Source organism: Arachis hypogaea, chromosome 10 (genome assembly GCF_003086295.3).
Source record: "Arachis hypogaea cultivar Tifrunner chromosome 10, arahy.Tifrunner.gnm2.J5K5, whole genome shotgun sequence".
NCBI lineage: Eukaryota > Viridiplantae > Streptophyta > Magnoliopsida > Fabales > Fabaceae > Arachis > Arachis hypogaea.
In genome coordinates this window covers 100,705,540-100,732,607 of record NC_092045.1, presented here as the reverse complement: position 1 = coordinate 100,732,607, position 27,068 = coordinate 100,705,540, and the positions used below count along the sequence as shown (strand labels likewise).

The 27,068-nt window shown below is 32.5% G+C and overlaps 2 protein-coding genes and 1 pseudogene across 36 annotated transcripts; all 3 read left to right on the top strand.

The window, feature by feature from the left end:
• Window positions 1-5,053: 5,053 nt before the first annotated feature.
• LOC112717826 (bark storage protein A-like) lies at window positions 5,054-7,327 on the top strand. Its single transcript, XM_025769760.3, has 4 exons — window positions 5,054-5,324; window positions 5,483-5,550; window positions 6,488-6,643; window positions 7,037-7,327. Exons 1-4 carry the CDS (start codon window positions 5,093-5,095, stop codon window positions 7,325-7,327), a joined length of 747 nt encoding a protein of 248 aa, XP_025625545.2. The 5' UTR covers window positions 5,054-5,092.
• Window positions 7,328-10,889: 3,562 nt separating this feature from the next.
• LOC112716133 (hexokinase-1-like) lies at window positions 10,890-15,119 on the top strand. Of its 35 annotated transcripts, none has more exons than XM_072205222.1 (13): window positions 10,897-11,198; window positions 11,325-11,528; window positions 11,667-11,737; window positions 11,838-11,941; window positions 12,074-12,135; window positions 12,256-12,330; window positions 12,473-12,628; window positions 12,761-12,859; window positions 12,945-13,075; window positions 13,222-13,299; window positions 13,543-13,634; window positions 14,166-14,243; window positions 14,997-15,119. In XM_072205222.1, the coding sequence occupies exons 5-10, from the start codon at window positions 12,109-12,111 to the stop codon at window positions 13,226-13,228; spliced, it is 495 nt and encodes a 164-aa protein (XP_072061323.1). In that variant the 5' UTR covers window positions 10,897-11,198; window positions 11,325-11,528; window positions 11,667-11,737; window positions 11,838-11,941; window positions 12,074-12,108; the 3' UTR covers window positions 13,229-13,299; window positions 13,543-13,634; window positions 14,166-14,243; window positions 14,997-15,119. The 35 variants fall into 35 exon arrangements, with proteins under 35 accessions (XP_072061322.1, XP_072061318.1, XP_072061315.1 ...); XM_072205209.1 differs by having other exon boundaries at window positions 13,222-13,408; XM_072205221.1 differs by having other exon boundaries at window positions 10,890-11,528; window positions 13,566-13,634.
• Window positions 15,120-15,606: 487 nt separating this feature from the next.
• Window positions 15,607-16,903, top strand: LOC140175881 (phosphomevalonate kinase, peroxisomal-like; annotated as a pseudogene).
• The last annotated feature ends 10,165 nt before the right edge of the window (window positions 16,904-27,068 follow it).

Below are 27,068 nucleotides of genomic sequence, written 5' to 3'. Positions count from 1 at the left end.
AATTTATTGGGATTGTTTTATTATCATTCTTGATGTGAAACATTCATTGTGACTTATATACCGGTTGACGTTTGTCACAATATTTGTTGTTATTATCTTTTACAAGTTTTGAATAAATATATAAATATAAACAAAAAAATAAAATAAAATGGTGTTTACTTATCACTTTTATATTGGAACTATGAAAATATTGGCAATTTGGCGTCAATATTGAATCCGTGCGCTAGACAAAAAAAATATTATTTAAAAATGTTTATTTTAATAAATTAATTGATTTAGATGAGGATGATTTAGGGAATTATAATGATTATCAATTAATAATGAGTGCAGATAAATATATTGGATTGTAAATAATCTCACCTACCTTACCCTAATTAAATAAGGGAGAAAATAGAGCAAAAGCTATATATTTATAATTGTTAAGAGAATAACTAGAATCGAATTAGATTAATTAGTATTATTTGTATTTATATAGCGTATTTGTATATTAATTGTAGAATTCTATGCCTTTATTACTTTGGTTCCTCTAGCAGCTATATACTTCCTTGTACATTGTATTTTTTTTAAACTGAATAATACACAAAACACTTTCTTTAGTCTGGTCTCTTGTTTCTAACATGGTATCAAGAATTTAGGTTAATTTTTTTTCAGAAATAATTGGTTTCTAGCTCATTTATTTTGTTTCCTCCGGCAGAACTTTGCCCTCACTTTTTGAGTCTCTCTCGACGTTTTGGTTCGTCACCGCCGCCACCATTGCCTTCTTCTCGTTGTAAGCTTTCCAACGCCACCGGAATCATCGCCGGAAGCCACCAAACGCGCCACCACACGCCACTCAAAGTTGCCTGTCCGCGTTCAGTCGTTCTCCTTCCAGACGCCTCTAGCTCCGTTGGATCAGCGCCCCAGATAAACGGCTCTGCTTCTGCCACGTGTCACACCACTACTTTCCCGACCCGAGATCGACCCGAGCTCTTGACCCGCACGTCCGACCCGATCCGTTCCTCTGCCCACGTGGCACCCCGCTCGTCAGCCCTGACGTGTCCTGCTCATCCAATCCCGTAGCGCCATGTGTTCCCTCTTGCTGACGTGGCAGTTGACGTGTCATCCGACGTGGCAAACCGTGGGACCCTCTCCAAGATTTTTTGGTGAGCTCTATCCGATTTTGCCATCTATTTTCTCGTTTTCTCTCCTCTCTTCGATATTTATATCTACTATTATGGGAAACTCCGATGCTTTTGCTGTCACAAATAGAAATGGTAAATTCTGTCAAAACTGTAACCGTTCTGGGCACCTTTTCTCCCACAGTCCTTCTGTTGAATGTCGCACATGCCACCAGAAAAGTCATATTAGCTACCATTGTTCACATCTGTTCTGCCATTACTGCAAGCTCTCGGGACATTAATTATTACCTGTCCTACTCGCCCACCACATCTTGATCCACTCAAGTATCATCCTCGTCCCACCTTCTCCATGATTGTGCCTGCTTCTGCTGTTGCTGCTACTACTGAATCTACCACCTCTGCACCTTTCAGCCCGTCTCCTGTCTCTCTATCTGATATTGTGTCTCTTCTTCAGCATCTTCTCTCCATTTCTGGTAATACCCCTGCTGCTTTTTCGACCCCTCCAGGTAATTCTAAATGGTATTTTGACTCGGATTGCTTTAATCACATGTCTCCGCTGCGTAATATTTTCTCGTCCCTGTCTAACACTACAAATGGACTTTCTGTCAATACTGCAAATGGCTCCCTCTTGCACGCAACACACAAGGGTTCTACATCCCATTCAACTCTTAATCTTCGTGATACTTATTATATTCCCAAATTAAACTTTAATCTTATTTCTATTGGTCAACTTGTTGATATGGGTTTTGATATCACTTTTTCTATTTCTGGTTGTCGTGTACAGGATTCTCGGACGGGACAAATCATCGGGACTAGAGGTAAGGTCAGAAGGTTGTTTGAACTCGAGAATCTTCATATTCCTCCTGTACTAAATCTCTGTGCTGCTTCTTCTCCTTCTACCCTTCACTTATGGCATCAACGCCTTGCCCACACTTCTTTAGGAAAATTGCGTCCTCTTGTGTCTTAGGGTATTTTGGGTTAGGTTCCAAATGAATCTTTTGATTGCATTTCTTGTCAAACTGCCAAACAACCTGCTTTATCTTTTCACAATAATTCCTCTCTTGCTTGCTCTCCTTTTGATCTTATTCACTCTGATGTTTGGGGCCCCGCTCCCACTTCTTCTATGGGTGGAACTCGATACTTTGTCATTTTCATTGATGATTATTAACGTTTTACTTAGGTTTATTTGATGACTAATCGCCATGAGATACCTCAGATCTATATCAACTTTGCTACTATGATTAAAACTCAGTTTTCCAAGGTCATTAAGGTTTTCCAACGTGATAATGCTATGGAATACCGTGATTCCAAACTCTTAACCTTTCTTGCAGAACAGGGTACTTTGTCTGAATTTTCTTGTCCTGGTACGTCTCAACAAAATGGCAGAGCTGAACACAAACACCGTCACATTCTTGACTCCGTCTGTGCAATGCTTCTTTCTTCTTTATGTCCTAAGCGTATTTGGCGTGAAGCTGTTCTTATTGTTATTCTGTTCTTGGTAATGTTACTCCCTTTGAGCGTCTTTATCATACCTCCCCAGATTATAGCTCTCTTCGAGTTTTCAGTTGTGTATGTTTTGTTCTTCTTCAGCCTCATGAATATAGTAAACTTGAACCTCGGGCTCGTATGTGTTGTTTCCTAGGTTATGGCACTGAACACAAGGGTTATCGTTGTTGGGATCCTCTCTCTAAACGTATTCGTATATTTCGTCATGTTGTCTTCTAGGAACATCACATGTTTTCTCGATTCTCATCCTTTGAGTCCATTCCTCCTACTCAGTCATCTTTTTTCACTGACCCCAATGTTGATCTTTTTCCTAGTGATGATTCTACAGGTTCTATCTCGAGTGACCCTCCACAGCCTCCTGTTCTTTCGCCTTCTCTATCTTCCGATGATTCCAGATCGGACGATGATCCTGCTCCTACCGTCATGCCTCCTCCTCCCACTCGGTCTTCTAGGGTAAGAAATCCACCTCCTCATCTTCTTGATTATCATTGTTTTTCTACTATCTTTCATCAACATAAACCTAAGTCATTCAGAGAAACTTCCGCAAATCCACATTAGCAACAAGTAATGTAGGAAGAAATACAGGCACTTGAAAAAGCATACACTTGGGATTTGGTTGATCCTCCTTTTAGTCAGGAAGTTGTGGGAAGCAGATGGGTATACAAGATCAAGACTCACTTTAATGGTTCTATTGACCATTATAAGGCACGATTGGTTGTTCAGGGTTGTATGCAAGAATATGGTATTGACTACGAAGAGACTTTTGCTCCTGTTACTCGGCTCACATCTGTTCGAGCTCTTCTTACTATTGTTGTAGTTAAAAAATGGTCTCTTAGTCAGATAGACGTGAAGAATGATTCCTTAATGGAGATTCAAAAAATACGGTCTATATGAAACTCCCTCCGGGTTATCCTTGTCCTTCTAGCAAAGTTTGTCTCCTTCGCAAGGCACTCTATGGACTTAAGCAAGCTCCTCGTGAATGGTTTGACAAGTTCAGCACTAACATATGTAATCTTGGTTTCACTTGCAGCCCTCATGAGAATGCTCTCTTCATTCGTAAAAGCGAACGTGGAGTTGTTCTTTTACTTCTGTATGTTGACGACATGATCATTACTGGAGATGACATTGATGGTATCTCTGATCTCAAGGGATCCCTTCAGCATACTTTTGAGATGAAAGATGTTGGTTTTCTCAGCTACTTTCTTGGTCTAGAAGTCATATCCACCGATGATGACATCTATCTCTCTCAGGCTAAATATGCTTCAGATCTCCTTACTCGAGCCGGAATTATAGATAGTCGCACTGAACCTACTCCTCTCGAGCCTAATGTTCGATTTACTCCTATGGATGGCACTGTTCTGGATAATCCTACTCTTTATCGATAGCTAGTTGGCGGACTCGTCTATTTAACTGTCACCCGACCAAACATCGCCTATCCGGTTCATGTTCTTAGCCAGTTCTTGTCAGCTCCTCGTACTACTCACTATGCGGCAGTTTTTTGCATTCTTCGCTACATCAAAGGCACCCTATTCCATGGCCTTTATTTTTCTGCCCATTCTTCTTTATCCCTTCAGGCGTACTCAGATGCTGATTGGGCTGGTGATCCTACTGATCGTTGTTCCACTACTGGTTATTATTTGTTTCTTGGTGACTCTCTCATTTTCTGGCGAGCTAAGAAGCAAATATTCACTGCTCAATCAAGCACCGAAGCTGAATACCATGCCCTTGCTGCCACCGCTGCTAAAGTTATTTCGATTTGTTGGCTTCTCACAAACTTGGGTGCTTCTTAGTCATCCCTAACTGATGGTTTTTGTGACAACCGCAATGCTATTCAGATTGCCCATAATGATGTGTTTCATGAACGCACCAAACACATTGAGATTGATTGTCACTTTGTTCGGAAACGTATCCTTATTTATGTTGTTCGTCTCATTGCTGTTGGAACACTGGATCAGACTGCAGATATCTTCACAAAGGCTCATCATCTGACTCATTTTCGAACTCTGTTATCCAAACTCAAGATAGTATCCTTAGCTCCCATTTGAGATTGAAGGGGGATGTTAAGAGAATAATTAGAATTGAATCAGATCAATTAGTATCATTTATATTTATATAGAGTATCTGTATATTAATTGTAGGATTCTATGCTTTTATTATTTTGGTTCCTCTAGCAGTTATATATACCTCTTGTACATTGTATTTTTCTTCAGACTAAATAATACACAAAATATTTTTTTTAACTTGGTCTCTTATTTCTAATAATAGCTTTATAATTTTTAAATTAAAATAATCAAATACTCGATTAATTAAATGACAACGTGAAAGGTTAATTTTTAAACAATCAATAAAAAATAATTTATATTATATTCAACTAAACTTTTTCTTCCCTATAAAAACCGATAATTGAGTAGTTCAATTCTCATGTTGTGCTCTTTTTATGAGTGTTGTGGATCAATAAAGAATTTAAGATGGGTTGGAGAGTGTTATGCTTATGCATGTTTCTTGGGGCATTATTTATGTTATTCAATGCCCAAAATGCATTTGTTAGTTGTGCTCTGACTTCTCAATTGCAAGAAGAAATCACAAGAATCAACGGAGAAGGGCCTTATATAGGTTTGGTCATACCAAATTCTTTTGAACTCAATCCTCTTCTTCAAAATCCAGCCTACACTCCGAGTGAAAATATTATTGACTTTGCAGGTAAATATAAATAAGAATAAAAGAAAATATAAACTTCATAAATATATATAATTCTCCTTAATTAGGTCTTTTGTATTAATAGTTAATATTTGTCAATTTATATTTCCAATTTAGCTTCATTTTCTTTTTTTATTAATGGATAATAAATAATAATGAAGGAAGGAGATTCCGCTTTGGATCCATTGGCGATAAGCCTGTTATATTGGTCATGACTGGATTGAGTGTGGTATGTTTTCTTTTTCTTTTTTAATTCATCGCATTTGTAAAATACTTTTGGGTGGATGATATATCATAGTTTTTGGTCACTATATTCTAACAATAAATATTATAAAAAAATTTAGCTAATACATTTATGTGTCTTTAAAACACATATTAAGATTACTATTAATAAAAAAAATTTACATTTATTACTTTAATAAATATATAATAAAAATATATAAAAAATTTAAATTTTGTATAAACACTTCAAAATAAAAAAATATTAGTTGGCCACTATTACTTGGTTATTAATCGTTAATTATTGGAATTTTTGTATGTTTGTTTTTCCAATTTACCATCTTCATCGTCGTTACTTGAATATAATATTTACGGGAGTCACTAGGTAAAGAAGTCTAAAACGTCTTTTTTTTAAGATTTTTTTAGTAATTAAAATTTAACATATATATTTATTAAACCATATTATTTTTATCAAAATTAAGCTAGACAAATTAATTTGACCGAGAAAATAGTGACTCAAATTTTAAATTGGTCTAAATTAATATTTTTTTTTATAAAAAATGATTACAATACTTTTATTATAGAAAATGACTAAAATACTCCTATTATGTATATTAATTTGAGAATTTTAAATTCTAACCTTTTACTTCTCTGCCATTTTAGAGTTAGAATTTAGAGTTTTTTAAAATATATATATATATATATATATATATATATGAGTATTTTAATCATTTTTTATAATAAGAATATTGTAGTTATTTTTATAAAAAATAATATTAATTTAAATTGGTTCAAAATTTGATTCACCATTTTTTATAATAAAATTTGATTCACGATTTAAAAATAATACGGTTTAATCAATTATATGTGTTAAATTTTAATTATTAAAAAAATTTAAAAAGAAGTTTTAGACGCTTTTATTTAAGTGATTCCAATATTTATTGCAGATAAATGCAGCAATTACTACCCAGCTTCTTTTAAGCATTTTCAACATAGAAGGAGTAGTGCATTACGGCATTGCTGGAAATGCAAACCCATCCTTGAATATTGGAGATGTTGCAATTCCTCAATTTTGGGCTCATTTGACACTTTGGAGCTGGCAGGTATATTATTATTATTATTATTATTATTATTATTATTATTATTATTATTATTTAGGTTAAATTATTATATTATTTATTTTTTTAAATTTACAATTAAGTCTCTACATTTTAAAATTTTTTAATTGAATTTTTATACTAATTTTAATTTTATAATTATATTTTTTTACTGTAAATAATATAAAATTATTTTTATTCATCTTACACTACTAGCTAGTAAATATGTATAATATATTCTGTTAAGTTAAACATTTTAAAATAATAACAATGTTTTATAAATTTAAAATTAATGTAAGAATCTAAATAAAATCTTTTAAAATATAAAAATTTAATTATAAATTTAGTAAAATTATAACTGTACAAAAAGTAATTTAACCTTATTGTTATTATATGCAGAGATATGGAGAAGGGCCTAGTAATACATTACCCTTGGAACAAAATGGAGACTACACAAGAAACGTAGGGTACCTAAAATTTGGAGATTTCATGTCAAATGTAAGTTGGGGAGATTCATTTGATAACCTTCTAAACAGAATATGGTACCAACCAGAAGAGGTATTTCCAGTTGATGGAATTCCAGAACAAAGGCAACACGCTCTCTGGGTTCCTGTTGATTATAATTACTACCAAATAGCTACCAGGCTGAAGGTATATAACTCACACTACAAGAAAATAGAGTTATTTTGACACTTTAATTTTTAACACCATAATTAAATGTCAAAATTAATATATATTTTTGACAAATATTATAAATGTCAAATTTTCTATATTTTCTTGACGAAAAATTTGACCGTAGAAAATTACTCCTCAATTTTGACACTCATTTGTTTTCAATTTACTCTACTATTTTTTTCTTCTTTGGGCTCTGTTAATTTTGACATCACACTGCTCTCAGTTTAGGATTATACTACTCATTCTTTATCTTCAAAATCTCAATTTATTCTTTAGTTTCAAGATCACATCTCATTCTTTGTTAAAATTTTTTGTTGAAAATATTTTATAGTCAATAAGTGTCAAAATAAATAGTATTTTTGACAATTAATAAGTATCACATAAAATATGTTCTCAAAATTTCTAATAAATTATTTTTGACAGCCAATATTTATTAAAATAAGATTTAAATTTTTTTCACAATCGCTTATATGTTAAAAATACTATTTTTGACAAAATTTTTATTAACATATTTTCATAGTTAAAATAGTGTCAAAATTTGTTTTTTTGACAAATTTTAATTTTCTTTTAAACATTATAACCCTAAAAAATAATCTATATTGTTGTAATGATTTTTATTTTCATGTGTGCCTGTGCGTATATATATATGAAAGTTTAAATTTAAAGATGGATAAAATATTGTTTTAGTTCCTACTATTTAAATTAAGTCTTAGTTTTATTTCTAGTATCGTATTATTTTTTTTATTTTAGTCCTTTTGTTAAAATGATTTTTTAAAATATTTTTTATTATAATTTTTCTTTAATCAAGTGAGTCTAATTCATCCAAAATTTAGTTTAAAAAGTAAAAGTCATTTTGTACTTAAATTATAAATACTATTTATCTTTATATATTTTGAACAAAAAGATTTATATATCTCATATTTTAAAATATGAAAATTATTTTTGTATTTTTAATTAATAAATTTTATTTATTTTAAATTAAAAAGTCAAGAATTTATTTATCATTTTCTCTAAAAATTATGTGATGAGTCTAAATGCCAATGATAAGTATTCTCTTTAAGCACTCTCAATAATCTTATTATTATTATTATTATTATTATTATTATTATTATTATTATTATTATTATTATTATTATTTACCAAAGGATGTGTTGATCGTAGCAAGCCATTTATCTCTTTCACCCTGCATCCGTTCTATAAGCATTCTTCTTTTATGATCCTCAGTCAATTGTTTCATGCGCTTGACTTGGCCTTCAGCCTCTGCTATTGCTTTAACTATAATAGTTTCTTCTTCTATCTCAGCACGCTCTCTCTCTCTCAGTCTGACGCTGCGGTGGCTGCGAGCTCGCAATTTGGGGAGTTAGGGATCTTTTTTCAATTTCAAAATTTCACGTCAATTTCAGAGAGGAGAGGAGTGTGAGAGTGAGACTGGGTTATGGGCTTAAGCCATTGGAGATTTAGGTTTTTTTTAAGTCAAAACGGCACCGTTTGGAGGAGTTATTAAAAAACTGAAAATTCTTTAAAAAAACCAATCAATTCTAACGGTTTACCGATTAATCACATATTCGACTGATTTTGTAATCAATTTTTTTGTCAGACGATTTATTCATAACATCTTTTAAGTCATTTTTAAATTTTATAAAATTATTTATAATAATTACAAAAAGTGCTCATAATAAAAAATTTTAAAATTTTATAAAAATATTTTATTTAAAATTATTAGTAAAATCTTAGTTGTACTTTGTTTCAAAATAAATAATTATAATAATATTAATATTTTATATAAAAACCCATACAAAAAATTCAAATTTCATACAATTTTTTTCATTCATTTTTAATAGCTCATAAATACAAAAAAATATTGTACATAATTTAAATTATTTTTGTATTAATTTTTATATAAAATACCCATATCATTATAATTATTCAGAAGTTGCATATAATTCGAATCTTATGAATTCAATTTACTACGTATTTGTCTAAATCGAATTTATTCAATTCGATTTATATAGAAATGCAAATTCAATTTATTTAATTTAATTTATTTTTGTATGTGGTATGATTTAATTGAAAGAGCAACAATTTATACTGCTTCGTAGATTTTTTTATAATTTTATCTAGTATCAATAAAATTTCACTATCACTGATTTTAAAAAAAATTAAAATCTAAAACGATAGTTAAAAATAAATAAAGAGAAAAAGATTTAATTCTTCTATAATTGTATGCGTTTTTTTTTCTGATTTGCGTTTTTATCACAATCCACAAGTCCTATGTTTTATAAATTAACGTTAATTCATATATAGTATATAAATAAATTTAATTAGAATAAATAACAATTTATTTATTTTATTTTAGATTTTATAAATGAAAAGACTAATTCACTAATATAACAAATTATAATTAATGTAGTATAATTAATTAAGTAATATAAATTATAATAAATTATATTAATTATATTAATATTTAAATATCTAATCAAATTAATTAGTTGATATAATTAAGTCAGTGCAATAAATTTTATTAAATGAGTTAAAATAATTAAATCAAAAAACACTCTCTGAAATATACCACATCAACTTTATCATTAAGTGCAGACATCTGATTTTTATATAATAGAATAGATTTTAAATTCAATATATCGTTCAAGTGTTTCATCGTTTTGTTATTGACCAAGTAGTTGTCCTTTTAACTTATTTGTTATGCCGTTGGAAAGTTTTTAGCACTTCACTTTAGGCAATATAATCTACTATGATATATTTATGGGCTTTAGTTAATGGGATATATATTTGGTTAGCGTGTTTATTTTCAAACCTTTTTTTTAGTATATATATATATATATATATATATATATTTGGTTAGCGTGTTTATATATATGTATATGTGATTAGATAATGTTCAAATATATTTGTTCCAAAATATTTTACCTGAAAAAAGGAGATGGGGATTGGGTCTAGAGTAATGATCCAAGCGCCTTAATTAGAGTTGCTCCTTTAGACATTTTTGGGACGGTGATGAGTAAAAGTACTTGTAAGAAATTTTAATGTTTAAATCAATAGATATATCAACAGATATGAATGTATGGGAGCAATTGTCTCCATTGAATTTTAGAAGAAACAAAAAACTAATAAGTATATATGTGTATATATATTCCCTTCATTTTAATAATGTGTTTGTCTTTATACAAATTTTATTTTAAATATATTACGTAATATATATATATATATATATATATATATATATATATTCACTACTAAAAAACTAGTTATTATAGACAGATATTTTCGACAAATTTTATCCCACAGAAATACAGAAAAAATTTTAGAGGGATTTTTTTGTCGAAAAAAAAAATGGATTAGCATAAATTACAGACGGAAAAGAGAATTTGTCGATAATTCCGTCGAAAAAATTTTTTCCGAGAGAAATGGTTACAGACGAAAAATCCGTCTGTAATAATTTAATAAAATGCAAATCTATTACAGACGGATTTATTAAATTATTACAGACAGATTTTTCGTTTGTAATTTAAAATTTTCCGTAAAAAAATATTGATTTAAAACTAACTTAACCTAATGTCTCGAGCTTCATTCACAATTCACACACATTCATTCACACTTCACACACGAGCTTCTTCCTCACGAGCTGCTTCTTCTCTGGTCGCACGAGCTTCTTTCGCCATTGCCGCCGTTCGCATCGCACGATCTCTCTGTCATCCCTTGCGTCGCACGAGCTCCTTCCGCTGTCGCTCTCGTGTCGTCTCCTCCCTTGGTCGCCATCGTTGCAGAGCTCCCTCCGCCGCTCTCGTTGCGTCTGCTCCCTTCATCGCCGTTGTCACAGAGCTCTCTCCGCTGCCGCTCTTGTTGCGTTTGCTCCCTTAGTGAATTTCAAGTATAATCTGATTTTGTGATTTTAGTGCTTAGAGCTCAATTTTTCTGTGCCAATTTTAGGTTTATCAATTTTTCTTCGCAATTTCTATCTTCTTGTTGTTGTTGATGCTGATTGAGCTTGGTGTAGGTTTATCAATTATTTTACTATCAGCGAAGAAAGAGATTTTTTTGTCGGTCATGTCTGCAGCGATTCGTGAAAACCTCAGCCCAACTCGGTGAAAACTCGGTGGTTGTTGTTGAATGGCGAAGCTTGAAGCGAAGCTCGGAATGATAGTTGACTCCGTTGGTAACTTCTTCTCTGGCAAAGACCAGCTTCCCTTGTGTGACCCTGGTAACTTCTTTTAAACCCTAGTGCTATCTTTCTCCTGTCTAATTTGACATAAGACAGAAGTTAATAGGTCCTTTGTTAGATCCATTATGCATTGCTATAGTTACACTGATATATAAAGTCTGATTCTTTAAATTGCAGCTCTAAATGCAAGTGGTCTTGACAAATTTTTTAAATCAATAGGAAGAAATCCCTCATATGTTGATTTGGAGGTGAGTTAATATTCAGGACATGTCTTGTAGCTTATTTCTCCTCATTAAACCAAATTTTGTTGCTTTATCCTAATTATTTGAATGTGTTCTTGTTTGACAGTTGACTTAATAAAAATTGACAAGAAGGGAAAGTATAAGCTTTTCTTATTTGAGGATACTTGCTAAGATTAAAGCCTCGCTATCTTTCACTTAAAATTTCTGAAGGTTTTGATAAATTTTACCACCAATAGAAGCAGGAGGCTAATCTGATTCAATCTGCTCTTATTGTCAATTATCTTTGTTTCCATCTCAATGTGTTCCTGTCCTAAATAACATTGTTCATCTTTTGTTGTTTAGGAAGTTTGCAGACAAGATTGCAGCTTCTAGTTACTATGTGGTTGTTCCAGACTTCTTTTATGGTGAACCCTATGATCCTTAGAATACTAATAGACTTCTTTAATACCAATTTCTCTTTTAGTCAGCTGTTCTCTCATTAGCATGTAACCGGATAGTTTTTTCCTTTATGTTCTGATTTGTAGGTTGGAGAAGATGTCGTGGGAGAACTAACCAAGTCGATGCAAAAAATTGGCTTGGATATGCGAGTTTTAGCTCTAGTCAGTACCACTAACCTCTCTTCAGGATTAAGTAATAATTTTTAATATATGGACTTGAGAATGATGGTTTCAAGTTTGTGTTTGATAGAAAGTTTGGACTAATAAGGCTGTACACCAGACTAACTCGGTGATTTTGCATTAGGTTAATGATACCATTGGAACACTAGCTGGAGGCAGATTCTACAATCAGGATGTCATTGCTGCTGTGATCCTTGGTACAGGGACAAATGCAGCATATGTGGAACGTGCAAATGCTATTCCAAAATGGCATGGCCCTCTCCCAAAATCAGGAGACATGGTAAGTAGGTTATACTATTTATGATTGTCATTGTCTTGCATGTTAGAAATATCTTTACTTTACTATCATACTAGAGCTAGCGTCACCATTTGCTGGTATAAAGCATGCTCTGATTACATGTAAATACTGCAGGTTATAAACATGGAGTGGGGTAATTTCCGATCCTCACATCTTCCTCTAACAGAATATGACGTAGCTGTAGATGCTGAGAGCTTAAACCCTGGAGAGCAGGTCAAGATCATCACGTTATAGTCATTGGTTTAAAGCTTTAACCAGAATGTGTAATTCTGTAATATTCTTCCACTATTGTTCACAGATATTTGAGAAGTTGATTTCTGGTATGTATTTGGGGGACATTGTAAGGATAGCTTTATTGAAGATGGCTGAAGAAGCTGACTTTTTCGGAGATACAGTTCCCCTCAAGTTGAGAGTTGCTTTCATACTCAGGTATGCATGCTAGTTAATTATACTCAAGTATTACAAGAAGTTGTGCTGCCTCCCTTGCAGTGAGATTGTTTTTTTATATACGTTAGTTTTTTATGAAGAGAAATGCATTTCTGTTTAACCTAATTAATAATACTTGCATGCCACAGAAATTGAAGACACTCGCTACAGAACAGCTTTCTTGGATGGTGATTCTGTTGTGAACCTTCCACTGTTTCGCCTTCAAGGTATATCATTATTATCTGTGTTTATGCTGCTTCTGCTCTTCATTATTGTACACAATCAAGGCATCTATATATTGATACTGCATGAAGATTTGAAAGCTCTAGCACAACGGTGAGAACAACTTTTTTTCCATCATTTTTCCCTTTTTAGAGTTTATTTGTTTATGACTCTTATTATGTTGAGTATAATTAGGATGCTTTGGATATATAAGGAGTTTAAATAAAACTAGATATCACTCTTTATAGGTTCTCTCTTGAATGGAGTGCAGGAGACAGCACAAAATCCTGAGAAAGGTGGAACATTTGTGACTAATAGAGAGCGAGTATGTCATATAAAGGTTATAGTCTATAGTTGAGGCTTTAGAATTTTCCTTGCATTTTGCTTGGTTTCACAGATGTTGTGAAACAATTAGTTGCTGTTATTTGTTGGCTGTCATTTTGGTGCTATGGATTTTCTATTTTATCTTGAGATTATGTTTAGGTGATGAACTTAATTCCAGGGAGAGGTGAGAAAGTATTTAAAAAACTGGAATAGTTTCTCTATTTAAAATTTAGGTGTTTGCTACTCTGTTGATTGAATTAGTGCTTGTATGAATGCTTACTATGGTCATCTTCAATAAAATTTAGGTCCTGTCTACAAGTAAGACATTTTTACCATGGTCATCTTCAATAAATGCTTGTATGGGTTCACAGACTATATTTTCTTGGTCATTGTTGTCTCCTTTTTTCCCCTCTTAAAATGTTTGATATTTTACACTGTGGTAACTAATTTTAATTATTTAAGCGTATACTTAAGTAGTTTTTTTCCTTACCAGGAACATGCTTATGATAGTTGATGAAATATCTTAGTTTGTTCTTCTCTGTCTTAGGCATATGGAGATTCATCTTTCCAGGATTGCAAGCTAGCCTCTGAGGAAGCAATGGATACAATAGTTAAAAACTTGCAGGTTTTGTTCCTTCACCTTTGCCAAGCCTTTGGACTTGGGCCAATCAAGCAAAACAAGCCTGGGGCCAGCTTAGATGCATTTATCTATTTTGTTACTCTTGTGACTTAGTTTAATCTTTTATACCTCTATAATTTGCTTTATTTAAGTGTTGATTTGTGTTTCTCTGCCTCCCTTATCAACTTATACATTGGCATATATAATGCCCTTGTTGAATTGCTATATGTTTCGAGCTGTCGAGTGAGGATTGGCTGAACGTACTTAGTGACCAACTACCATTTTACTAACTAATAATATTCAATAGGATTAGCTGACATTAGCTATCCTTCTAAACATGGCTAAGACTTAAAAGTATATAGATTACAGTTAACTTAAAATCTCTAATGTTTTACTGGAAAGGATAACTGATGCTACAATTTGACTTTTTCCCCCTCTAACCATGGAAAGCTATTTTCAAATTCTGAATCAATACAAAAGAGAGCTGAAGCTGCAGTGCTCCTTAAGCAGTTGGAATATCCGATTTGTTTTGATTTTATTTATATTAAAAATTAGCCAAAATTTATCTCATTTTTAGCATTCTTTAATTTTTAGCCAAAACTTTAAAATATTATTTGCTTATTCGTGTAGGCTAAAGAATGTAGCTTCAAGAATTGGCTTCATTTTTTTTTTTGGCTTTTTCGCATTCCAAAAGTTTGTGTAACCCTTTCTAGTCTGTGTAATCCTTGCTAATTCCACTCTGCATCTCACCAACACTAGATGCTTCTCCCATGCTCCATCACCTTCTCCCTCTCAGAGTTCCAAAGCTAATGATAAAGATCCTCATTCAGGTCCATCTTTCTTGAAGGACAACGAGCTCGCCAAGTTTGCCGCCATTTCTGATACCTGGTTAGCTTTCTATTTGGTTCTTGTTGCACACATACATAAAAATCACATTTTGGAATCTGGGTTTTGGTTTTTCTAATTGGAGAATGTGAAATTTGCAACCTTTTTCTTAGTAGTGGTAATGGAACAATTAGAATTGAAAGCTGATTATAATTTGCTCTGGAACCATTTGAATTCAGTTTATAGTGAATTTGCGGCAATTGTGCAATTTTCTTTTTGTTAGATCTCTATAGAATCAAGGGTATGAGTTCCTGTAAATAATGGTAGAAATGTCTGGCTAATATAATAGATGTCCTCTATCTGTTTGTATTTTTGCCTGCATAACTAGGTGGGATTATTATTATTATTATTATTATTATTATTATTATTCTTCTTCTTCTTCTTCTTCTTCTTCTTCTTCTTCAGCCAGGTCTGTTGCTTCTTCTTTATTTTCTGCATAAATAGACAAAAATGAATGCTGAATTATTGCTCGATCTGCCAGCTCTGTTGATTTTGTTTGTTGTTGAGGTTAAAATGTAAAATTGAAATCTGATGAGTCTCCTTCTCCTTTGATGTGAACTTCTTCTGTAAGTTTTAGATTCCTTGCTGATTCTGAATCTTTTGCTGTTGTAGACTTCAATTCTGCAATTTTATATTCTGAATCTGAATTCTAAAATTGGAGATATGTGATTAATAGCTGTGATAGACTTTAGCAAAGGAACAATGGGATGCATATAAATCTATGATTGATAGCTGCAGCAAGCTCAGATCAGAAAAGATATTTCTTTCAAATCATTTGTGGTTGTTTAATTAATGGAAGTAACATCAAAATTAGAATTTTTACTCCTGTGGATGTAGAGTAAACTGATTGATAATGCTCACTGTTAAATAACTAGAACATTTTGGCCTTATGGTATACCTTGCATTAGATTAAATTTCTACTTTCCTGTTTATTAGTTATTTTAATGAGATAGGACATCTTTACTATTAGACTTATAGAATTAAGTTGACTTTTGATGGGTTTGAAAGAGATTATATATCCTACTTTACTATTTGTCTGGTTTTCAGTTTCAAGTGGTGTGACTGAATTTCTAATGCACATATGTGATATCATGTTCTTGAGACTACACTTCAGGCTCTCATGTTCTTGCTTTTCTTCTTGTGTTGATGTTGAAAATACAATTCTCACAGTGGATAGAGCAAGCTTCTGAACCCAACAAGGAAGCAGTTATTAAAGCATTGCTAGGTGCAAAAGAAGCTATGCTTGGGATTAGATATCATATGCGCCTAATGGGTGAGGCTGCAGGTGTTCCTGTAAGTTCCTTTCATTGATTTGGCACTTATTATTAGGCTTCTTCTAATTGAATGATATTGATTATAAATTATATCTGCTGGTAGAATATCACTACTCTTTCCTTGCAATTCCTGCAGATTGAACCAAAATCACAAACAAAACTTAGATGCTGCACTGATGAACTTGGAAGGAGTTTTGTTGGCTGGAGTTCCAGGAGCAGGAAGATTTGATGCTGTCTTTGCTGTTACTTTGCGAGATTCAAGCAGCAATGTGACAAAAACATGGAGCTCACTCAATGTTCTTGCCCTTCTGGTTAAAGAAGATCCTTGTGGCGTTTCTTTAAAAAGTGCTGACCCTAGAACAAATGAAATTACTGCAGCTGTATCTTCAATTCATATTGAATAATTTATTGTAAATATTGTTTATTTTTAATACGATGAATTTGTTTATTTTTTGAAATATTGTAAATATTCGAATATAAATTAGATAAAAATTTGTATTAAATTTATATTTATTTTGTATAAAAACAAGTTTATTTTGTAATTAGAAAAAGTAAAAAAAAGTCTATTTTACTTTACAGATGGATTTACAGATGAATTTTCAGTCTGTAATCATGATTTTCCAAAGTTTAAATTACAGACAAAAAATCTGTCGAAAAATCCGTCTGTAATTACAGACGAAAAATTCGTCTAAAAATCTGCCTGTAATTAGAGACAAAAAATTCGTCTGAAAATCTGTCTGTAATTACAGACGGAAAATCCGTCTGAAAATCCGCCTGTAATTATAGACAGAAAATCCGTCTGAAAATCTGTCTGTAATTACAGACGGAAAATTCGTCTGTAAGTTTGTCGCCTTCAAGAAATGGAGGGAGAATTTACAGAGGGAAATCTGTCGGTAACTAGTAAAAATCTGTCGGTAAATAATTTCCGACGGGGCTTTTACAGAGGGTCAAAATTCGTCGGTAATTTCGTCCGTAACCAAAAATTCATCTGTAATAAAGACTAAATCTATTTATAAATCTATCTGTATTTATCCATTTTCTAGTTGTGTATTAGTCACATATATAAAATATATATTCAAATTCTTATTTATTAAAAATGAGCTATAACTTTGATAACTAAATTTTGGTATATAAATAATATTTTTTATTTTATTTATATGTAAAAAAATTTATGTTACTAAATATCAACACAATAAAAAAGTTATTATTTTATATAAATTTAATCTATTAAAATTATAAAACAAATAATAATAATAATTTAATTGATATATATAATATATATTTAATGGATACGAAATATCTAACAAAGCACTACATATTAATGACAAACATATTATGTAATATTTTTAAAATATTGAAATGAAAATATTTTTGAATTATATAATTTTTTGTGTTAATTAAATTATTAAAAATATAACTAATATGCTTTAAATTTTGGATATCTAATTATTAAATATACACGTTAATTTTTTTTATTTTTCTATATTATTTTTACCTTCACCACTAAAATTTTTTAGATCCATCACTAGGCATATGAGTAAAATGATATTAACTTGAATCTAAAAGTATTTAATTTGGATAGGCGTGGTATGTATATAGCTTGAAATGGAGTATACTGGGTTTAAGGTAGAATAACCTTGTTGGTCGTGTAGTGGTTATTACCTTCTTTTCAAACCATTTTGCTTGGTGGAAAGTTTTTTTTCGGTAGAATGTTGGGTGGCATAGTTATAAAAATTAAACCACACTAACTGATTCAATAAAAAAAATCAAAAGACCAGATTCTTATCGAATTCGGTTGAATATTCTAACCGCTTAAGATAGAAAACCAATCAAAATCGATATAAACCATAACTAAATTGAATCAGTCAACCCGCAATCAACTACACGTTGTTGATGTCATCATGACATCAGTGTGCAACTATTTTTCTAAAGTATTGAAACAAGGATTTGAACCTTGCATATAAAGGTTGCCAAGGCTTAGACATATCCTAATTAAGGCTTTAAATTTCTGATATCTAAAGATACATGTTAATTTTTTTAATTATTTTTCTATATTATTTTTGCTCCCGCAGCTAAGATTTTTTGAATCCGTCACTAGGTATATGAATAAAGTGATCATAATTTGAATATAAAATTATTTGGATTGACGTGGTATTTATAGAGCTCAAAATGAAGTTTATTGGGTTTAGGATAGAATAATCCTTGTGTAGTGGTTATCACCTTTTTTCAACCTGCTTTGCTTGATGGATTTTTTTTTGGTATAATGCTTTATGACATAGTTATAAAAATTAAACCAGATTGATCAGTTCAATCAGAAAATCAAAAACCGAATCTTTATGCAGTTCACTCGGTTGAATATTTTGACCGTTTAAGATAGAAAGCCAATCAAAATTAGTACAAACCGCAATTTAAGCGAACCGGTCAACTGCACACTGATGATGTCATTATGACGTTAAAACACAGCTATTTTTCTAAAATGTTGATACAAGAATTTGAACCCTACATATAAAGGTTGCCAAGGCCTTGACATACCTGAAGGCTTTAAATTTTGGATATCTAAATATACATGTTAATTTTTTATTATTTTTTTATATTATCTTTGTTAAAAAATTTTGGCTTCGTTATTGGGTATATGAGTAGAGTGATCGTAACTTGAATCTAAAATTATTTGAATGAGTAAATACCAAGGTTCTGAGAACCGGACCGGTCATTGAACCGGTCAAGTGACTGGTTCAGTGGTTCATTGGTCTGACCGGAGTCGAACCGTAGTTAAACCGGTTTAATTAAATATACAGTGAAATTATAAAAAAAAATTCAATATACAAATCACAACATTGAATATAGCATTGAAAAAAAATCCAGAATCTAGAATCCAAAATATTCTATATAACATTCAAAATAAATAAAAAGCTCAAGCAGATTTTGAGTGAACATCGGATTGCAAAAGAGTCTTTTGTACTTTCTGTAACAAACAAACCACACAAGCAACAATCAGCATCCATTGAAAACAAGATCATTCATTCATAACAAAGTTCTGTTATAGGGTTTGGACCAACAATGGGCCTGAACACACACTTTATCAATTGACATAGAAAATTATCTACCGTAGTACAAAGTATAGCAATGCTATTGCACACTAAACAAATTGAAAATTTCTGTAAAACGCAAATAAAAAATCCAAATTTCTTGTACAACATTATGTTGTTGTTGATGATCATTTTGTGACTGTTCCATTTAAATTGAACAGCGCAGAATTGAAAACAAAATGAAATAGAAGAACAGAGCAGAGCAAAATTCTCAAATTCAACATACATCAAATTAATTCTCAAATTCAACATGCAACAAATTTATTTAACATTTCATTAATCATATAATCATTGATATATTGAAGAAGAACAGAAGCCAGGAATAAAAACAGAATATGAACACAAGAAGTCAAGAACAGAAGCCCAGAACAAAAAATGAACAGAAGAACAGAAGCCAGAAACAAAATAAAAAAATTACAGGAATATAAACGGAAGATCAGAAGCCCAGAACAAAAAATGAAAACAGCAAGAAGCCAAGAACAGAAGAAAGAGCCAGAAACCAGAACTTACTGCAAGATGAAGTAGAGAACAGAAGGCCAGAAGCTCGAGCCTCGAAATAGAGAACAGAACCGTGAGCGACGACCCGCGGCAGTGGGCAACGACCCGCGGCGGTGAGCGGCGACCCGCGGCGGTGAGCGATGACCCGCGGCGAGCCGCGACGGTGACGAACTACCCGCGACAGTGACCCTCGATTCACGGTGTCGGTTCTCCTTTGCATGCAGAAGCTCCAGCCTAGAAGAGCTTAGGGTTGGGACTTTGGGAGTGGGAGTGTTCTTGCCTTCTTGGAAGAGTTTAATTGATTAGTGATTAGGGATTTAGGGTTGGCTGCAACGCATTCTTCACTCTTCGGCATTTTTTCTTTTTCTTTTAAAAAAAAAAAACAAACGACGCCGTTTTCATTGACTGGAGAAAAACCGGTACTTGAAAAAACCGGGCCGGTTTGTCCGGTTTACCGGTTAACCACCGGTTCGACCGGTTTTTTGACCGGTTTTTGACAGCACGGTTTTATAGGTGGACCGGACCGGTTAGGTGACCGGTTTCCGGTTAACCCGGTTGAACCGGCCGGTCCGGTCCGGTTTTCAGAACATTGGTAAATACCCAGTCCAGCTCCTGACAATTTTTGCAAAAGATAATGAGGCTCCTAGAAAAAAAATTACATTCCGGTCCCTGAAATTTTTTTCGTGAGACAAATTAGCCCCTACGTCAATAATTTATTTTTGGGGTTAACGGAACGTGAATACGTGGCAAGTTAAGATGGTGATGTGTCCGTTAAGTACCATCTTGGATTGGCATATTAATGAATCACCCAATTCGGTCCCTGACAATTTTTTGAAAATATAATTTCGTATTTTATCTGCACTTTACAGAACATGATGAGCCCTAAACGCCTCTTCCTCGTTCTTTCTTGTGTAGAACCCTAACTATCTACCACCATGAGCCATGAAGATCATTCTTCGGAAACTAGGAGTCGCAACCTGCGTGGTTATAGTATTGGCGAAGAGAGTAAGTGATGCACCTTTTCTTCTGGAAGAGTTGGGCAGCCAAGAAAGAAGAAATTCATATCTCCAAAATGTCACTGTGGGTCTTATGCAATTCTCTTCCAATCTTGCACAGAACTTAATCCGAATAGGTTCTTCTTGGGATACCCTAATTACAATGTAAGTATTGATTTTTTTGTATATTTCTTAAATTTGAAAAATTTTATGTAATTTTGATTTTTTTTTAACAATCAAAATTTTTTATTTCCAGGCACCCATCCCATATTGCAAGTATTTCAAGTGGCTAGATGTATTAGTTCACGAAAATATGGATGAGGACATTACTTCTAACAATGCTATTTTAATGGAAAGGAGATTGAAGGAGGTAGAATATAGAATGAAAGAGTTAGAGATGAAATTAAATTTGAAAAATCAAAACGAAATTGGATCTCAAGGTGGTAGATATTACTTCAGATGTTTTAGGCTTATAATTTTAGGTATAATTAGTATCATAATTGCTGTAGTCTTTAGGACATGTCCTAAGTAATTGTCATAACCTTAGCTGTGACATTTTGTGATAATTATGTTGCGTTGTAATGCTTTCAAGATGTAACTGAATCTGTGTAATATTATGTTTTATGTTAATGAATTTGCAATCACTTTAATCTGAGATGATATTGTATTGAAAGAAATTAGATTATATTACAAAGGTGTAATCACATATTTTGATGGATGAAGATTTAAAAATCTGGGTATGCAATCATTGTAAGCTAAATATATGTTTCATCAAATTAAAAAAAGTCTGTACAATATGATTTTCATATGTGCTATATGATAATAAAGATGGAGCTATAAACACAATCTAAAATAGTTTCATAATCTATTATAATAAACTTAGCACCAAAGTATGATTGTTTGTGCTGTGCAATAGCAAAATAATATGTCACTAAATTGCCGGTTGTCTAACTTATATACCAGCAAATTCATTTACAACTATTAAGGAACCAAAAGATAATTAATTAAGCTCATAAGATACATATGACTCTTCACTTATAGACCAGCAAAATACATGAGTCTTCACTTGGTGCTTTTAATCCATTAATGAAACTCCTCAAGTGTTAGTTGGAGGCCTAAAATCAGGTGTTGGCATGAAGGTAAACAAGCTGCCGGATGCCCCTGAGGTAGCTTGTCCAAGTGGCTCTAAATGGTTTTGAGTGGGTGGTATTGGCGGCCTCACAATGATTTGCTTCATTCGAAACCCAACAGGAGGTTCAGGAATTTGTTGTGTAGCCTGCACAAGATAGAAGAACCATTTCAGCATAAAAAATGAGCAAGACAAAAGTCACCAAATACAATCTTATACTCACAGGTCCATCATTAGGAGGGGCAGATTGAGATAAATCAATCTCTTCACCAAAATCTACATTAGGCGAGGCTTTCAGTTTTGGCACCTTTTTCTTATTCTTTTTTTCCTTTGCCTGGAAATGATGATGCAAATATAACATATAGATTCAGCAATTTGCAATCAACAACATAGAACGGACCTAGTAGAATTAAAATAATTAAAAAAATAGAATACATAAAATAACAAATGCAACCAATGGATCATGTTGTTGTCCTAGCTTGTTTGTTGCTGCTCCAACGGAAGTTTCTGATTGAGTCTTGCTTTTCTTCTTTCTCTTTTTAGTCTTTGACTGCCAATTTGGATCCTTAGGTGCACCTTTGTAAGTCTTGTGATAATGACCTTTCTCTCCACACTTACGACAAGTTACTTGGTGCGATCCCCTAACTTTATTGCCAATTACCATTTCGATAGGAGCTTTCATCCTCCTAAGTTTTGGCCGGCCAACTGGACGTACGATTGGGGGAGGGAGGATTCCTTGACAATCTGTGGGGATCCAATATTCCTCACTGTTTACTGGTTGGATCACATAGGAGTATGCTGCTCGGACAGCATCCATTGTCAGTGACTTATCAACAAAGTCTTCTAATTTGTATCCCATATTTTTCAATCTAAAAATTGTAGCAACTGCATGCTTGCATGGAAGCCCTACGTACAATTTTAGTAAATCAAATACCATAATGACATAGCAGATAAACTTGAGATTTACAATTTTAATAAATCAAATAGCATAGTATACATGAATTACCTGTGAGCTGCCTCACATTGCATGTGCAGGTGTGCTCTTTGAGATTTACACCAACCTTGTAGAAATTTTTTTGAACTTCATAGATAGTTTTGTCATTATCTCCATTCTATACTGCATTCCACTTGTTGCTTTCAGGCATAACAATTTGTTCCAGCTTAATCTGTTGCACAGGAGCCAATTTACCATTGTATTTAGCTAGTTTTCTCTTGTGATTGGCCATTTTTCGCATAATGTAGCATCTCAACTCCTCACACAATGTTAATATTGGTTTTCCCCTATAACCAACAATCTTAGCATTCCATACTTCACACATATTGTTGGTTATGTTATCTACTTTTGGTCCGTGACTGAAGTGTGATTTTGACCAACATGATGGAGAAAATCTCATTATATGCTCTCATGCATGACAATTTATCTGCTTCAGTTTTTCCATGTTGTTATTGAACTGCATCTTAGTAGTTGACTTTGCACACCTCCATACCATGCTTTTGGACTCTTTGTCTTTAAATTTTTTTGTTAAATTCTTCCAAAGGTTAAGTACACAGTTTCGATAATTTGCATTGGGCATAACATTAGTAAGGGCAGCTGCCAACCCCTGATTTAGTTCATCAACAAAATTCACAAACAAAGTTCACTAATAAAATAAACTAACAAACAGCACTACAAATTAAATTAACTAATACAAATATACTAAATGCATTGACCCTAACATCCACTAATATCTCTCACTGATAAACTCTTATACTAGAATAAGCAAAACCATAATTAAAGTAGATAAACTTCAGAAATAAAGTCCTACACCAGACTTTAGGAAAATCATAACATCATAACGAAATGAAATCATAACTCTAATAACAGAATTTATGTTATAGAATACTTACTTTTTGTTGGTCCAAGATGAAATTTAGTTCTTCATTGCAAACATCACCCAAGTCTTCTTTCAACCTTGTTAGAAATCACTTCCATGTCTCAGTGTTTTCACTGTCCACCACTGCATAAGATATAACAAAGAAATGATTGTTTCCGTCTTGTGCTATTGCAGATAGGAGCTGTCCACCATAATATTCTTTCAGAAAGCATCCGTCAAGGCCAATCAACCGCTTGCAGCCAACCTTGAACCCAAGCATACAAGCTTCAAACGAGATGTAAAGCCTATCAAATAGTTGCAGACCCTCTGGTTGAGGTATTGTCCACATCATTGCAGTGTGACTTGACCCACTTTTATCTTGTCTAGAACCACTAAGCCCAGTATTTTGTCCACCTATATTGCTGTCCTGAACCAAATCTAACATTACCCCTTCCACTAGGACTAAAGTTTGGCCAATCATGTTTCTTTCTTTTCCCTTCATCCTTGAATTAGTCCTCTTCTTGTCCGTATTCACATTTCTAGCAGCCTTCCCGTCATTACCACTCTTCCCATTATCACAATCATCTTTCTCATCAGCAGCCTTCTTATTAGTATGTGTCCTTAACTTTATTCTGTCTTCATCACTATCAGTGTCACTACTCTCATCATATGCATCTGAAGGAGGATTGTATGCCTCATCCTCTGAACTTTCATCATCTTCATCAGATGAGGATGAGGAAGAAGAATCCTTAACTTGAGTGGCAGCCTGCCCTAAATCCTCATTAACATAGTAAGGCTCACCAACTGCGTATTCAAAGTATAAATTAAATTCTAAACAGTCATTCACCAATAAACTATTTCTCAAATCATTTATCTCAAAATCTCCCTTAATCACATGCAGACCAAATTCTAAATTTCAATATGTGGGTTCTAACCAGTACATTACAGCATAATCAGCATATCCTAAACTCTTTAGTAGTTCTTCTAAAACAAAAAAGTTCACTAAATCTAAGTCTATTGGAGAAAATTTATGTACCTTTCCATCCAAATACTTCAACACCCCATTACTATCCTTCCCAAGTCTCCCACCATGGTGAAACATGGGTATTACAAAGTTAGACATCTGCAGCACCAATAAAAGACAAATTCAGCAACAATAACAATAGGTAATAGATAGATATATTTAAAAGTAATGTAGATTATTTAGTAATTTTAATGATTGATATATCAAATTTTAATGTAAATTATATATTAATTTATCAAATTTTAATACATAGATAGACAAATTTTAATATAGATTATTCACTAAACAGGACAATGTGAATTATATATCAATTTATCTAAAATTTAGCAACAATAATAATAAATAATAGACTACATTAGTAAATTAGTAAATTTGCTTTACTAAATTAGTAAATTTGCAGTGTGCAGTAAAGGCCATATCTTAATAAATAATTATTAAACCTTGAGGCTTTGAATCAGAACATATTCAAAATATTATAATCACTGAATAGTTTTCATGTGCTAATACAAGTATATGCAGTAGCTACGACTCCAGGTTGTTAAATATTGATGGTCAATTTAAGGAACTACTAATCAGTCAAAATATTGATGGTCAATTTTGGGCTAATCAATATTTTTGGGACGGAGAATTTTAACTACGATCCCAAGTTGTTAAATATTTTGAGTTTTTTTCTAAATTTTAATATGCATAGTAAAATAATAAAGTGTCATCTTCATATGTGAAATTATAAATTGAAACTCTGCCTATTTGGTGAATGTATTTATATTTCCATAGCAGTCCCAATCTGCCTATTTGGTGAATGTATTTATATTTCCATAGCAGTCCCAATCTCAAGGATGAAGTTTTTTAAACTGTGAAACCCATCCTAATTATATATGCAGTTTTTTTATATGTCATCTGTAAATACTACTTAGCTTGATTCTTTCTTCTATTGTATAACAATGTTCCTTTTTCTATTGGTATACTTTGGTGTATCCATTATCGTTAGGTTTTGGTAGACCAAAGAAAGCTGAATTGATACATGAGAAAATGATTTTAATGACTTGGATTTATAACTGCTTCTGAAATCTCCTTTCTCCCTCCCTTCTCTCTCTCTCTCTCAAAATATTGATTAGCTCCTGTGCCAAAATATACGGAGCATATTTGTTGTTATTGAATCCTAAGCTATATTCTAATTCAACCCTTCATGCAAAATTTAAATATAAACAATATTCCAAATCATAGGTTTCAAAGCATGTTTAATGGCAAAGAGTGTGAATAAAATCACCTTCAACTTGATCATACACATGCAATGACAGAGAGAGTGAGTAATAAAGCTTACCTCTCAATTATGTAATTTTCCGTCACAGCGCCGTCAATAGCTCCGTCAGGACCAACGTCTTCCTCCAAGTCAAGCGTCTTTAACGAATTTTGGAAGGGAGAGCATTAGAATTTTTTTATAATTCTGAAGAGTAGAAGAGGAGTTCTGTGTCATCACATATGAAGTTTGTTTATTTTTATTGGAATTGTTAGGGGCCGAATTGGATGGCCCATTAATCTGTCTATCTAGATTGGCATTTAACTGATACGTCATTAACTTAACATGCCATGTAAACATGGTAAATTAATTTTAGAGACAAAGTATTAACCGAAGGACTAACTTATCTAACGGAATAAAAAAATAGGGGTTGGATAGGAGTTTTTTTTTTCTTAGGACCTCGTTGTCGTTGTCTTTTTATATTATTGTTAGGGCGTTTTGATATTTTTCTCTATTTGAATTGGCGTGATATTTATGAGGCTGAATCTAATAACTATGCTTGGTGGGAAGTTAATGGGTTTTAATTTCACAAGGGCATTACAGGAGAGAGAACTAGTCTTAGAGTAATTGTTGTTTCGATATCGGGTTGGGTTTTGATTTGAATGGGTTTTCTGACCCGGGCTCCATCCCAAAAAAAAACAACTTGAATAGAAACAATATTATTTTAGTTAGTAGATATCAAAGCTCTAATGACATGACTTAAATTTGTACAATCATTTTCGCTAGCTATTATATATACCTTTTATTTATTTTTCCATTTCATATATAATTATATTATTGTTTTGAAAAA